At 40.0% G+C, this 15,204-nt stretch overlaps 1 protein-coding gene across 1 annotated transcript in view; it reads right to left on the bottom strand.

The window, feature by feature from the left end:
- The window catches only part of GALNT12 (polypeptide N-acetylgalactosaminyltransferase 12), a 47,232-nt gene that overhangs the window by 19,107 nt on the left and 12,921 nt on the right, over nt 1-15,204 (bottom strand). The window contains exons 3-6 of the mRNA XM_084511234.1: nt 14,504-14,693; nt 11,576-11,761; nt 9,117-9,234; nt 2,142-2,318 (exon numbers count right to left, since the gene is read on the bottom strand). Coding sequence (XP_084367360.1) covers nt 2,142-2,318; nt 9,117-9,234; nt 11,576-11,761; nt 14,504-14,693 — 671 coding nt within the window. The remainder of the gene's footprint in view (nt 1-2,141; nt 2,319-9,116; nt 9,235-11,575; nt 11,762-14,503; nt 14,694-15,204) is intronic.

The following is a 15,204-nucleotide window of genomic DNA, read 5'->3' as shown; positions in this document are numbered from 1 at the left end:
TGAAAAATACACTTCTTTTAGCTGGATAATTGAAAATCTCAAAAGCAGTGAATGAATCTTGAGAATTTTAAATTATTCCATCATCCATTTGTAAATTACCTATAAAAACATTTTTCCACTTAACTGATGAGATTTGTAAAATCTGCCAGGGATTCCTTCAAAATTCACGTGGGTATTTTTTGGGTGGGGGCGTGTGAAATCTTAAATCTTCAGAGAAAGACCTTCAATGTAGACTTTCTCCTGTCTACAGATGGGAGCACAGTTCACATCTTTTCAAGCCTATCTTCCAAATCTATCTTTATATTGACTAGGGACTTCAGACACTCAGGCATGATTTAGTGTTTGCAGTCTCCAGACTCTTGCAGGTCACTTGACACACTCTTTTATCACACCAAAAATATATTTGCTTTTCTCAAAACTGTGGAAATATCACTGAAAACACAAAGCAGATGTAAAACAGAGGCAGGGATGCCTGCTTGAATAAACAAACAGCATGACATATTAGTTCCAAGGTCTGAACATTAATCTTAAAGCAAAACTTTACAGAACCAGATTCCACGGCCTTAGCATCAATCATTTTTTCCATTATACTGTGGAACTGCATGCTTGGGCTAGATGAAGTAAAAGGTTCTGAATTCAGCTGTTGAAGCCTATGGTGCACAGAATATTATGGAAACCACAACGCATTGGTGGCAGCTTTGATACATGAAAAAAATAAATGCAAGAGTCTCAGCTTACAGCCACCATGTTACAAGCAAGCCAATATGCGAAACTTATGTTACTAGCACGCAAATAACCTTTAAAGTTCTGTCACGACAGGCATCAGCCACCCAGAACTTAACAAGAAAAACTGCCAGTATGTATTGCTGTTTCCTCTTTGCATATGACACGCAGAATCAGGCTAGTGTTGCCTGTGAACTTCCAAAGTCTTTGGATACACAAAAAACATACTTCTCTCAACATCAGACTCCAAGGATAAAACGTAAATGCAGTTTATGATGTTAAGTTAAAACAATTATTATTAATACATAAACTATAATAACCTAATTGCCCAGTTTAATCTGAAGGAACATGAGGTGGAAGCTAAAGAAAGTCTCCCCCAGCCTACTCCAGCACTTCTTCAAATCACCATGTTTTTAAAAGAATATTCTTGTCACAGGCATTTCTGCTGGGATATGGGACACTCACATATCAGAAACCCGCTGTCCCGTCTCTCAGTTCTGGTCAGGTGTAGTCAGAGGTGGGTGTCCAGCAGCATGTGCTGCACAGCTTGTTTCTGCCTTCCAGCCTACAGGCCCCTTCTTATAAGTGAGCTACCAATTTGCACACTCCTTTACTGTTCTGACCTACTCGAATTTTACACTATTCATCTACTGAAATATCTTGCTAACCAATTAACATATTTTCTTCTTCACTGAAAATAAAAATATTAACTTAAAAAAAAAAATAAACAAAACAAAAAACCTAACAGAGCAGACACTGCAAACATTCCAATAAAATTATTTTCATCAGAGTTTCCAGAATTGATTTTCATCAACTTAATGTTTTCAACATTGATTTTATTTTATTTTTGTTTGTTTGTTTATTTAAATTGAACGTTGTGCAACGGTAAATTAAACTTGGGAAAATCCATTTTGTTTTACATCAACACAAAGTTTCACCATTAACGCAAGACCGGTGATCTTACTAAATATTATTACCAAGCTGTTCTCTTAAAGATCTACTGCCTATTGAACTGTGTTAACTTGCATTGTGTTTCTGTTCTGCAATTTTATTTATATATATATATATATTTTAAATCAATAGAATCTTGGATCACCAGATCACCTGTTTCACAGAAGCATACATTTCAAGATAAACAGTTCCTCCTTTCTTGGGTCAATTGCTTAACTTTATTCTTTTGTTTATTTATTCATTCATCCATTATTGCCACAAGTTTAGCCACCTTCCCAACTTACCGAATTTCTAATTTTCCTAAGAAATTAAAGAATTACTGTATATACATTTATTCACTGTTTGGGAAAATGTTTCAGAATAATAAATATTAAAAAGCCCTTCACATTAAACATTAGTTAAATTATCAGTTATTTCATTGAAAAGAAATTCAACTCCAATTCCAAGAACAATGGACTTTAACTCACCAGGCGAGCGTGTGGGTTTCGATGGTAATAAAGCTCTTTATATTCATCCATCCACACTTCAGCTGCACGTACGCTGTTTGCCAAAGCCTTAGACCGTGAGTAGGGAGCTTGTTTGGGGAAAACGTGGCCTACGTGTGAGCATGGGTGGATCTCAAGACTTCCTCCACACTGCCATATCTGAACAAAGAAGATACATTGTGCACCATTAATTTCAGTCTTCGTAAGCACAAGGATAGAGGGACAACACACCTTTGCAAGGACAATACTTTCCTCAAGAACATCACAGAGTATTATAAGCAACGTATGCAATAATTTTGTTTCTCATCTAGTGAATAATGTGGATTAAATTGCTTGCTCATGAACTCAGAGCAGATCACTGGGAGTAACACTACTGGTTTTATCCTTTTCTTAGTTTTATTTTCTCTAAAGGCAAAGTAGGAAAGGGTCTGCAATATTTCTACAGACCTAAATGCAGTCTACTATTCAAGTTATACAGGCATTATTAACAAAAGTGCCATATTTCTAGTCCAAATTAATCAGACAAATAGCCTCCTCAGAAAGAAACTGATGACAGCTACCAGAAACTTAACCTTTCTTTGCCTGTATTCTACTGGCAAGCTGACTTGTCAAAACTTGTAAGCTTGTCATGGTGGAATACAATTACTTGTGCTCCCATTTGTATATTCGCCATATCAGAATAGAGGTGTGGGTGCCTAGTCATAAAATGTGACTAACCTTTTTAGTAAGACAACTGGAACAGGAACCCAAGACCCAACACACAAGTCAAACAAATCCTGTAACTGACCCATGGTAGGCCAAACAGTATCTGAGGAAATAAGCCCATCCCTGTCTAAGTAAATGAGTATTTCTACTTGTGGTTGAGGAAAGTACATGAGGCTTAATGGGGAACTGGCAGAACTCAGGGCTCTGGCTCACCAGGCCAGGAGACGTACACCAGAGCAGGTAGAAGCCAAGCAGGGACACTAGTCGCAGCACTCTGTACAAATTTCCCTAATTATACTCCTTGCCCTTGAAAACTGAGGCCAATGTTTCTAACAGACCTTTTGCAGTCCAACCCCATGGCCACATCCCTACCATCATTTTGGATCTCCAGCTTGAGCTAATGAAAGGAAAGCACAGCCAGGTGCCTGCCACGTAACGCTGCGCATCAGCACAACGTGGCAAGCTCCTAGTTTCTAAAGGGTGCCTGATACATGGTTCTTGAGTTTTAGTCAGGTGGGAGGAAAGGGAAGACACGTTGCTGCACTTGGACAACCTTGAGGCTATCACCAATGTCTCCCACAGACTTTCTTTAGAAGTTTTTTGCAAGCCAGCACTCCAGTGAGCTAATTCTCCTCACTTATTCAACCACGTGTAGGTGGCAACTCGTGTTTCCCAAGTAAATGGAGGAGAAGGAAATTAGGCTAAGAGTTGCTTAAGGGGTACAGAGGTTTGCTGCCTGACGACCCTTTTGTATGATGCATACATATTTAATTACCTGTTATGGAAATAAATGCAGCAGGTGGGAAAACTATGAGGCAGAAAATGAAACCTTTGTTCTTAACAATGACAACAGATCGGTAGTAGGCCTTCCCCCAGCTCTCCCAGAATTTTTAGGGAGCCAGAAGTCACTACAGATGAAGGCCTCCAGCACACTCAAGATGGATGTTGCCTTCAGAAGGCTAATTTATTTTTGTAAGTTACTTGTGATTTCTCTCAAATATCATAATTTAGAGATCAATGACAGTTGTCTCAGTTCCGCTGGTTTGGTTTTGGATAATGATGTTAGACTGACAAACACTTCTATGCATGGCACAACACTGTGCTTACTGACAAAATTTAAGCCCTCTAATACATATGTTTACTTTTAAAACAACTTAAAGGTTTTCCTAAAAGTATAGGTAATTCATTGCACAACCGTGCAGAGCACTGTGCAATCTTCACTGCCTGGATTTAAACTGATTTCTTGGCTTTCATAGGAGGTTTCTCTGGTCTTTTTCTCATATGGGAAACCAGTGTGGTTTTCTTTTGAACAGAAAAATGATTAAAGGAGTTACACAGCAAACCCGTGGTTCCATACTGATCTCTTAAACAACTTGCATTTTTTCAAATAAAAGTTACTGCTGTTTCAAAAGCCACTAGAAAATTAGTCAACCACTTTCACTTTAGGACCTCCCTTATTGAGATTTTGTTTCAAAACCATAGCTATTTTACATTATAATTTTTATATCTAAGATTATAGTTTTTAAAACTGAAATTTATCAGACGAAAATTTTGTCAGCAAATATTAAGGTCCATTAAATTTATTAAAGTCTATCAATTTCCATATAAGCGTTTTTCATTGATGATTTGTGTTTTGATCAGTCTGTTTTCAACAAGAACATGTGAGCAATGGACCAGAAAGCCTACTGAAGCAAAAGTGTGGAGTTTTAAAAACAAAAAATACATTTTCTTCTACTCTTCCATAATAAAGTCTGATTTAAATGGAGTAAAGCAGCCCAACTATTTATTAAATTGCTGCTAAAGTGAGAATTCCACATCTGAATTTTCAGTAATTAAAATTCTGGATTTCCCTCAGAAAATAACTGTAGGTTGCTAAGCGGTGCTCATTAAATTCTTCTTCCTTCATTAAAAAGGTTTAAAAGTTCCTGTCTTACTATTACAAAATAAAAATGAGATATATTTCAGCTGATTCTTCAAAATATTTATTTATTTTAAAAGAAAGCACATTTTGACTTCTATCTAGAATCAGGTACAAATGGAGAGCTGAAAGTAAATCAAGGAATTCAACAGAGACACCAAATTTGATCACTAAGAGCTAAATAAGTGACTCTGTGGAAGCTTCTCCCCTGAAACTATTTCCACATCCTGTAATATAGAGAGGCACATTAGATTTCATTTATACTTTGCCTGCTCATGTGCATGCAAATATGTTTCTCTGCTAGGTCTGTCTAACTAGCAGGTCTGATTATAAAAGCATACCTTTTTTTTCCCCACCACAAGAAGAAAACAAGGTGACATTGGTTTTACTTTCACTTTCATCTTGATGTACACAGGCTATAAACATCTTTTCTTTTCTTTACAGGGATGAATGCTTGCATCAGGAAAGAATAACAATAACAGTACAGCTCTCACCTTGGGAGCCCTGTCCCTGCCAAGCTCTTTGGAGAAGTGACCCAATTGCTGGGTCAACAAATGCTAAATAAGAAAACCAAATTGGTGTCAAGAAAGTAGTTTGCCCTATGAGCTACATTCTCCATGGTAGCATTTTAGGACTCTCCAGAAAGAAAGAAAGAGAAAAAAAAAAAAAAGAAAAAGATGGTACATCCTGAACAAAGACAGGGGGATGCAGCCTGTCCCCTAGCCCACGCAAGCTACTGCTATTGCAGAAGAAATTTCCACACTGTGAAACAATACAAAAAGATTAGAGAAGAGACCATTCAATTCGAGTTGCAGCAGGACCAACAGACAAGGAAATTATATATATATAAAAAAATGATTTAGCAGTAAGTAATTTTGCCTTTTTGAATACATGCATTTTTCCTTTGTGCTGTGACAGTGGGTGAAAGGACAGATCACAGACATACCAGCCTTCCCCAGAAGAAAACTTCCCTGCTAGTGGCACTGCAGTGTAGAAAATAAATAAATAAATAAAAAATCTGCAACCAGCTCAATTGGCAAAGGAGATGAGAGGGCATTGCTTTGCATCCCTTCGGAAGAGGAGCTTCAGTGCCCATTATGCCCATGAAGTGAAGTTTTATCTAGCCAAATAGCTTAATGCTACCCCAAATCAAGGCACATTGACTCGATTCTGCATTCAGCACACAGCCTCAGTCTCCCTTAGTCAGAAGCTTTCAGGCAAAGCTTTGTCCTTATTGCACCTCTCAAAACCACAGACAACTTCTTCAGCTTAGAATAAACGAAGTGAGAGAAAGAGGAGGCTTGAGAACAAGTTGCTTCTTGTGCCTAGGAAGGGGGTAGTGTCTTCAGAGATGAGAAGAAGAATGAATTAGTTTACAGTGAGTTTCAGTATCCCTGTTCCTCATTTTCAGGTCTGTTAGGTCCAGAAACCACACAGATGAGGATTAGCACTGCACTGCTTTATCCCTCTTGACCTTCTTCAGCACTGTGAGCAGCAAGAAGAGCACACAAAAAACATTTTCTTAGTGCTCTGCTCCCTTCCACAAAAAGCCTCACTGCAGGAGGCATGCACAGGGGGGCTTGAAATCAAACAGAGGAAACATGTCGCCTGCGGTTTGGCTCCAAATGCCTAGGTCTTGCTGGCAATCTGCACAGGTGTAATCAATGTGCCCAGGCATATTTGCTGGCCCTTGGAGCAGCTGCCATGGCACGGTCCACCCTGCCAAACTGTCTGTCCCCAGTTTGACAGCCGCTCAGTCCATCTGCAGCCTGCAGGGATTTGGACCAGTCACTGAGAAGAAAACCTTTCCATGGGTCAATGAGGCAAAGCCATTGCTCAGTCACACTTTTGCATCACATGGGGTCAAACCCATGTTTAAGGAAAGTAGCAACATAAAAAGAGACGTCTGCAAGAGCCCAGCATAGATCAATGGCAGTAGCTTGGACTGAAGGCAGCAGACAGACCAGGGGCACTCCCTTTAATATAGGGTAGGGGCTGGGCCTGTCCTTGTCCTGTCTGCAGGCCTCAGTTTCCTAAAAAGTGAGGTGTGAAGAGCAGAGAGTGAAGAACTGCATGCACAAGGCCATCTTCCAGGCTTTCTGCAAGGAGCTGGTGTTGGGCTGCAAGCCCCATAGCCCCACAATCCACCTCAGAGAAGAAAAGCACTGTCATCTGGGGCAGTGCTACCCCTGATTCCTACTGGTCAGACAAAAACCATTTTGGGGTCACCAAATCTGTGACAGTCAGGATCCCAGCAGACATTTCAGCACCGTGAAGCAGATCCTGTAACGCCCAGTTCTGCCAACTGTGGTTGTTGCTTCCAAGCTCACTGCTTTGGGAGAGGTGCAACTTCCTGCTGAGAGGCAGTATATACCGTACTGTTTTCAACACCAGCATCCTCTCCTCCTCACTGGTGCTTGGTCTGGTTGTGCATGCATTAGCAGACACAAACAAGTGCCTGCAAGAGCCGGTCTTGCTCAAGAGATGCGCACACCTCATGTGATTGCTACTGTGATGCTACATGTTTGCAGAAGACAGTGTCTTTCTCTCCGAAGCAGCTGGCTGCTGACAGTCTCCAGTCTCTCCTTAGTTGTCTACTACAACGCTGTGATAGCTAAGCAAGGAAGAGATGCACCACCAGGTGTGTACATTACCCTACGAGAGCAAGCATCTCTCCCCAGAAATGCATGACTACCTCGTCGCCATCACCCCTTCCTCATCCCTCCTAAGCAAGAAAAACAATTTTCACTCAAAGAGAGCTGGGGTTGGCACCCACAAGCAGGCTGCTTTCCAGCTTAACCTGCCTTGGATTGTGAGTGATGGAGCCCCCTCCTACACCACATGAAGTGTCTTATCCTAAGACTGCTTCTTCACAGTGACAAGCACCATCGATTCTTTGGGGCCGCAAGTATGAACTCAACCCATTGCTGCTTGCAGCTGCCTGAGAAGCCTTGCAAAAGGAGGCACAAAAACCATTTCATCAAGAGCTATTTTGTAGCTTCTGACCCCGTGACCGAGTGATTATCCCAAAGAGAAGTGCCTTCCTGTGGAAAGAAAAGACTACTGTAATGCACACATCAATACAGGTTGCATGAGAACTGGAGCCAGCTGGGAGATGCCTGCTTCAGAAGCTCCCAGACCTCACAAAGGTGGGTAAGCTGCTCTGAGCCTCAGGCTGAGGCCCCTGAATTTGCTGAGATGAGTGAGCTGTGATGTTGGACTTCAGTGCTGGAGAAACTTATCTTTATGTGAAATAGGAGGCAGTCAGGACTTCAGATCAAACAGTGATCCCAACTGAGAATTCCTCCTGCAGAAAGAAACCATGTCATTTCTGGGTCAGTGCTTATTGTCCTCCTTAGCCCTCTTCTTCCCTAATTTTTGTGTCCTCTTTGCTCGGATTTCTGCAGTACAGGAGACAGGCACAGCAGCCACAAAGACTGCACGCTTCTTCCATTAACAGCCAGACATCTAAAGCAAGGTATTCTGCTGATGCTTCCTTCCTCGTGAGAGTGCTTTATACCATAAAAATACTACTTATCCCTGAAAGCTGCTCTCGCCTAGTAAAAACAAAACCAAACCACCAATCCCCACCCCCTGCAATCCAGCGACAGACCCAAAATGCAAATATGACCATGAAATATATCTAATGAGGAACAGAAAAAACAAAAAGGGAAGGTGTGGATGGCAAATTGTGAACTCCCTGCAAGTCAAAAATAAAACCGTGGGGAACGTTTTAAAGCACCACTGTATTACTTCCACAAACTAAGAGTGACGTGGGACAAACGAGGAACAGGCAGTGGGAATCAGCAGCAGTAACACATAACAGCAAAGCTGAGGAGGACATGACTCCTTTACTCCTCCAGCCTGGCCTGGCTCAGATCTCTCTCTTCCTCTGCCCTTAAGTCCTTTCCATTCCAGCACAGCTATCTGTCTGCTTCCTGACTGAGCCCAGGTCCACCCTCTGATGGGGCACCTCCCTACAGTTCCTGGAGATTTTCCCCTTGCCTTTTGTAACCTTTACATAAACTTTTCCTGACATGAAACAGAATAAACCCTTTAAGAAACACAGGCTAGCTCATCCTGTCCTGCTGATAACATCCATCAGCTGCTGTCTGTTCTCTCTATCAACAGAGCACTCCAGAGTCAATTACAAACGTGTCTTTCCAACTATCTGCTTCAAGCCACAGAATGTAAACTTCATATTCTAATACCATACAGCTGCTTATATTTTATGCTGACATTCAGAACATCTCTTTGAGTAAAAGGATGTGAAGAAACAAGTAAGAAACATTTTTATGCTTATGAAAAACACAACATTCAATTGAACCACCTACCCTAAATGAGAACTCAAGGTTTTCTCCTCCCCAGACTTCCATTCCTGTGTCGTATGAACCAAGATAATCAAAATACTTCTTGCTGACAGAAAACAATCCTCCTGCCATGGTTGGAGACCTACAAAAGAGAACAGTAACTCTGGATTGAATTAAAAGCAAAAAATATATATATGAATTAAAGAACCAATGCAATGGATTATAAATACATTTTTACTTTCCATTTTCTCAGTCTTCTGAACACAAAGTGACAATCAGCCATTAATCAGTTAGGTACTACACTGTTAGGCCATTTGAAGTTAACTTTTTACTAATAAAGCCATATGACAAACGAGCTCCAGAATGTATTAAAATAAAAATAACAATGAAATGACAGAAGATAAAAATTGTTAAGATAAATCTTTGCACTTACAGCATATTTGAAACTGCCCATAAATGACTAGCCTCTTACCTTCAAAAAACAGAACATAAGCAGAACTATTTTAGTCAGTTCTGAAATTCTAAGTGCAATATATGCCTGTATTTTCCTGAAGTGATAAGCAAACACAGATCTGTGCTTTAACAATTAACAACAACATTCCTGATCCCATTAATATCAAGTGGGAAAGCTCTCAGACATCAGCAGAGAGGAATTAAATAAATATAGCCTCTGGAGAGATTCTTCCTTTCCAAGAAGACCTGCCCACCTGTATTTTTTTGTTTGTTTGTTTACTATGTTTGACAAAAAATCAGGGGCCAAGATTGAAACCACACTGACGGGGCACACTAAAAGGGCACAAGGCCCTGAGCCACAGCACAGGTAAGGGATGTTCTTTCAGTAGGGTAGTGTGTGCTTGTGTATATAAAATTAACTATGTTCAATCTTGCTCCTAATTGTTTACAATCTAAGCAAATGACCCTCTTTAAAGTGCCAACCAAAAAATGCAGGTTGGAAATAAATTCAGCTGACACTTATGAATTTTACTAAATTGCTATTGATATACAAATTAATGAATGGTAGGTGTAACAATCAGTTATTCTTAATATGTCAAAACTAATTTTACCAGCCATCTTTTCGAAGCAACAGTTTTATACTGTCATATGTTGTTTCAAAGAATGGAAAGAGATGAGGTGAGACGGAAGGGAAAAAAAATCTCCATAAACATTCAAGCTCTTCTGTCTCACTCCAAATCTAGTCTCTCCAAACATAACTGTCAGTGATATCAGCCTCTCAGCACTGCTGCTTTCTTCAGATAACCGTACCACTTGCCGAGCTCGGTCCTCAGACTACCTTGAAGCTTTATCCCTCATCGTTTTCCCCTTGGCATTCCAAAAACAAATCCTTCTCGTGGAGAAAAAAAGCATCATATTTAAGCTAGCAGCTTTAAAAGTTTTGACTCTATTTTGAAACTTTTTTTGGAGTATGTGGACTAATATATGCTGAGAAGGGCTAATTTACTGCCTCATTTTTCCCATTAAAAAAAAAAAAAAGCAAGCTTCTTTTCTCTCAGCTGAGGATAAATTCATTAATATTTGTGAAGTACTGGGTATTATTATCATGATAAGCGACCTAGAAAAGACGGGGAAGAATGAATCACTCTGTATTTGTTGTAGGCTATAAGATGACAGATTATAAATAAAAGCAAGGACTAACAAAATCGTGACGTTAAAAGTGCTGAACAGCTGCTTCATTTCTCACAATGCACTGCTGAAACACAGCAACTTCCAAGCGGAGTGCAGCATGCTCTCAGCTCTCAGGATTTTGTTTACAGTGCCCATCTTCCAGATGCATCCTTTGCAAACTTACCCCACCCTCTCCTAAAATACAGTAGGTATGTACAGTAACACCTACAGATTGCAACTCTTGCAAACAGAATTAAAAGCCACTATGAAGACATTGACATGAACTCCTATGAGTCAGTCCCTCAGAAACTGTGGTGGGTAGACTACACCATTTCAACTCAAACGAGGCACTTGCAAACGGGTTCTTTGAGAACAGACCAAGGAGCCACTGCTATTGTTACAGCACAGATAGTCTTCTGAATGATTTCTGACCTCTTGTTGCTTTCTATTTTTTTTTTTTTTTCCACTTTTTCACTGTTGACTATGATACATTTTTTACAACATGGATCTCTTTGTTTTGCATAGAGGACATCCTGCATTATGAATTACAAAGTTACAACATTTCCTTGCGCTGATAAGTGTCTGTGGCAGTTTGTCTGAAGAAGTGACTATTTGTGCAATAAGGATTCCACCCAAAAGATTACACAGGAATTTCAGTTTTTAAAGCAATATTTTTTCCAGCAGCATGGTGCTTTTCCTGGAGCTATTCCAGAAAATAGGGAACCAAACAAAATATGTAATGTAACTATAAGTGGTAAGCACTCATTTATTACATATTTTGTCAGCACCTGACATTTCCAACTGAAGTCAAAAGTACTCACAACATTCAATGTTTAAGAACAGGATGCATAAAAATTAACCTGATCACATCGATCTTGGACTTTCTTCGTTTCTGTTCTTTTTCAGGGATACTATGCCAAGTGAAGACCAGCCTCCAGTCAAATCCACCAATCTGTGGCTCACCAGCATTTCCCAAGTACTCAAATGTATTCCAGTCAATAACATCAATAACAGGGCAGACGACAGCCGATTCTTCTTCCGCAATCCTAAGATGTTTTTAAAATAAGAGAAAGGTGACTTCTATTAGAAGCTTCTCTCAAAAACAGAGCTGTCAAGAAAAGAAAACAATGGTGAATACCAAACACAAAATTTTGCCCTGTTTCAACTAACACTGCAATACAAGTGAAAAGCAGCTACAAGAATAATCACCAATTTTTTGTTGAGGATGCATCAAGAGGATGCACCAGGATGGACTCAGCTGCAGGCATCTGGCAAGCAGCATTCTTCCTGGACAGTGGAAGTGAGAGATATGCCAGCTGGCTTGAGATAACAGGTTCTGCATCTGGCTCAGCTGTCATATCTAGCATCATATTCTCAACAAAAACATCTATTTTGTTTTGTACAGGTAGCTGCTTCTGAAATATTAAGAGAGATGAGCATTTAAGTGGGATTCCTGGATTTTCTCAGAGGCAAAACTGTGTCATCTTTCAGCGTGGCCATAATCATTCTCCAGGGACAAATAAGGTGTCTAGGGTCTATGACCCTCAAAGTCACAGTTATTCTTATAAATGTGATCATCTTCTAAAGGTTACACTAAACACTACTACAGTAATTCAAAAAGATGCCATGAGCTTAAAACAATAAACCACATGTGATGTTTCCATGTGGGAATTAGATTATAGAGGAGGCCTCAAGAAACCATACCACCACAGGAAGTTAAAAGGACAAACAAGACAGTCCTGCAGATAACATCACTATCAGCAAATGTAATGCAAAGATAGTTAAGATCCTTATCAGTACTAAGAGCACATCAGAGCTGAGGACATCCCTTGCAAGCCTACTTCTGCAAGGAGATAAACTTCCTCCCATGTCTCAATGCCATGCAGGGTTTTCTGGATTCCTTTCCAAAAGTATTTGCCCTCACAAAAGACAGTGGGACCCTTTGCCTTAATTTCTTGAAAGGCCTGTCCTGATACCACAAGAGATCAACTTCAAGCATGCAAGCTGAAGCTAAGGCTTTTCTCCTAAATCACTCTTTAGTGGTCTTTTCCATGCTAGTCTTAGACATCTCTGGTTAGTTCAATGAAAAAGTAGCTTGTTTGACTTTGGGACTTGTTTAGCCCTGCATCTTCTGATTTGCATGTTGTTCTGTTTTTCTTCTTTGGGAGAAGAAGAAAAAAAAAAAAAAGAACATGCTCTCTGGCCATACAAGATCTGATGTATCTATCCTTCAAGGGGAGTTAGTTCCTCGTGGGATTGAGGCTTAAAACCCACAGGCTGAACAAGGGGCTTTGGCTCTGTTACACTCAACTCTCTGGAATTAGAGCACCTTGTGGTGGTTAAATACAGCGGAGAACAGAAGTGGCTCCAAAAAAGTATTGTCAGAGCAGAGAAAGACTGCCTTAAACATGAAACGGTCCCTTCTTGTTGCCACTGGGGAAACGCAACACAGCTGTTTTCTTCTCTAAAATCCTACACTGAAGTTCTATTTGGCAAAGTGCACAAAAGGGCTTATACAAATATTGCTGTCTCCCACCTCACTTGCATAAAGGTTATGTACAAAGCAATGAGAAGGTTACAAACACAGAGAGAAAAAAATCCCAATCCGATGGAAAAAACCTTTGTTCTTGAAGAGGAGTTTAAAAAAAAATAAATATTTGGCACACGATCGCAGTTATCAGGTCAGTGAAAAAAACATCTCTTTTTCTGTAAATTAAGATTTAACCAGCTGGTACAATGCACAAGCAGTTTACGAATACAGCAGTGGCTGCACTGCAAAATGCTAACACTGTCACATTGCTTCCACACATTTGAGCCAATGCCATACAAACAATCCCCTAGAGATGGATATCTGCATCTAGAGCAAAAAGGGCACCAATTCCAAGATACACACAGAGATAACTTTTTACAGAAGGCAATTTTTTACACATTAGAATTACCTGAACTCTTTCTCAAGACTGCCATCTAGTGGCTTGCTAAGAAAAGTGAAGTCTGCCCTCTGTTTCTTCATACTAATTCTTTTATTTTTAATCCTTTTTCTTTCTTCACATTATCTGTGCTGTTTATAGTTAACCCACAATTATCTGGAATATACCTGGCATGAAATTTAGAAAAAAAAAGACACTTCTAAGAAGAAAATAGTTACTCCAGAAACAATCTCAAAGGTACAATGGGGTGTTTGTTCCTCTTAGAAATCTATCTCCAGTTTGCACAGCCCATCTCTGACATCTGCAATACCTGATATAGGACCTTTACAGAATGCAAATCAAGCCACTGATCTTGCAGAAAGGATTTATTTATTTTCAAGGTGTTTTAAATTGAGATGTTTTTCTATATGCAGTATCTAGGAGGACTGATTCAGGTACTCTGCTAATGATGTCAAATGAGGTATGCTGTCCTGAAAAAGAGGATGTCTCAGGGTCCATATCTTTTGAGAAAATCATCTTACTCACCCAGGTTGATAACCACATTACTTAAGGTAGTTTTCACAGCTGGGGGTGGATTCTCCTCCTGAAAAGTTTTCACTTCTCTGAAGAAAAAGAGCAGCTTGGCTCTCAAGAAAAATAAATAAATAAATAAATAAATAGTCTACCTCCTCATCTTTCAGACTTCTATTTTCTATTCCTCTGCCAGGAGAAAAATACTTGCATTGCCTCGGGGACCAGACTGTGGTAACCTTTGGAAAAGGTCTATGAAGAGTGATTTTTCCCCTGCAGAGCGCAGGAATGTGCCAAACCGACTCTTTTCCTTCTGCCTCAGGACAAAGTTGGGACAGAGCATAACTCTACCTTTCCAGAAGTGGTTCCAGCCAGCCCTCATGGCACTCACAGTGGCAGTCCAGGAAGGTCAGGATGTCCCCTTTGGCTATAGAAGCCCCCAGCAGTCGGGCTCGAACCAGCCCTTCTCTCTTGTTTGCACGGATCAGACGCACCTTGCGTAAACCAGCTACGTAGTTTTCCAAACGCTCCTTTAAATGCTCTGCAACAAAAGAAAGAAAAGAATATAGTTCTTTACTTATTCATTTATGGCACGCTACAGGATACCTTTTTTCCAGGAGCATATAACTTACAGTAGTACTTTGATGATGCTTGGAGTTAGAGCTCTGATTCTGCTATCCTGTCTATGTAAGGAAAGGGTAAAGATGGACAAAAATCAGTTTCTTTTAGGAAACAGAATGCTTCATATTTGCCTCTGCTATTCATTTCCAAAATGTTACATGTATCTCAAATGTGAAGGTTTTATCATGTAGCAGTTTTGTTCTTAACACAATTTACGTGTGATAGAAAATGTCAGCATTGTCTTGTGTCCTATAAGTAAAGAGAACGTCTGTTCGTATGTGAATTATTACTATAAATGACACCATCACAACCTCGGAGCACACAAAACATGCTCAAATTATCAAAGGTGAAACACACTGACCAGACTGCAGTTACACGTATATGCAGGCACTCACACTATAGCAAAGCAAACATGCTGCCCCACTCAAAAC

Source organism: Aythya ferina (genome assembly GCF_964211825.1).
Source record: "Aythya ferina genome assembly, chromosome: 2".
Taxonomy (NCBI): Eukaryota; Metazoa; Chordata; class Aves; order Anseriformes; family Anatidae; genus Aythya; species Aythya ferina.
Note: the sequence above shows the minus strand (reverse complement) of the source record. Positions and strands in the feature narration are given on the sequence as shown.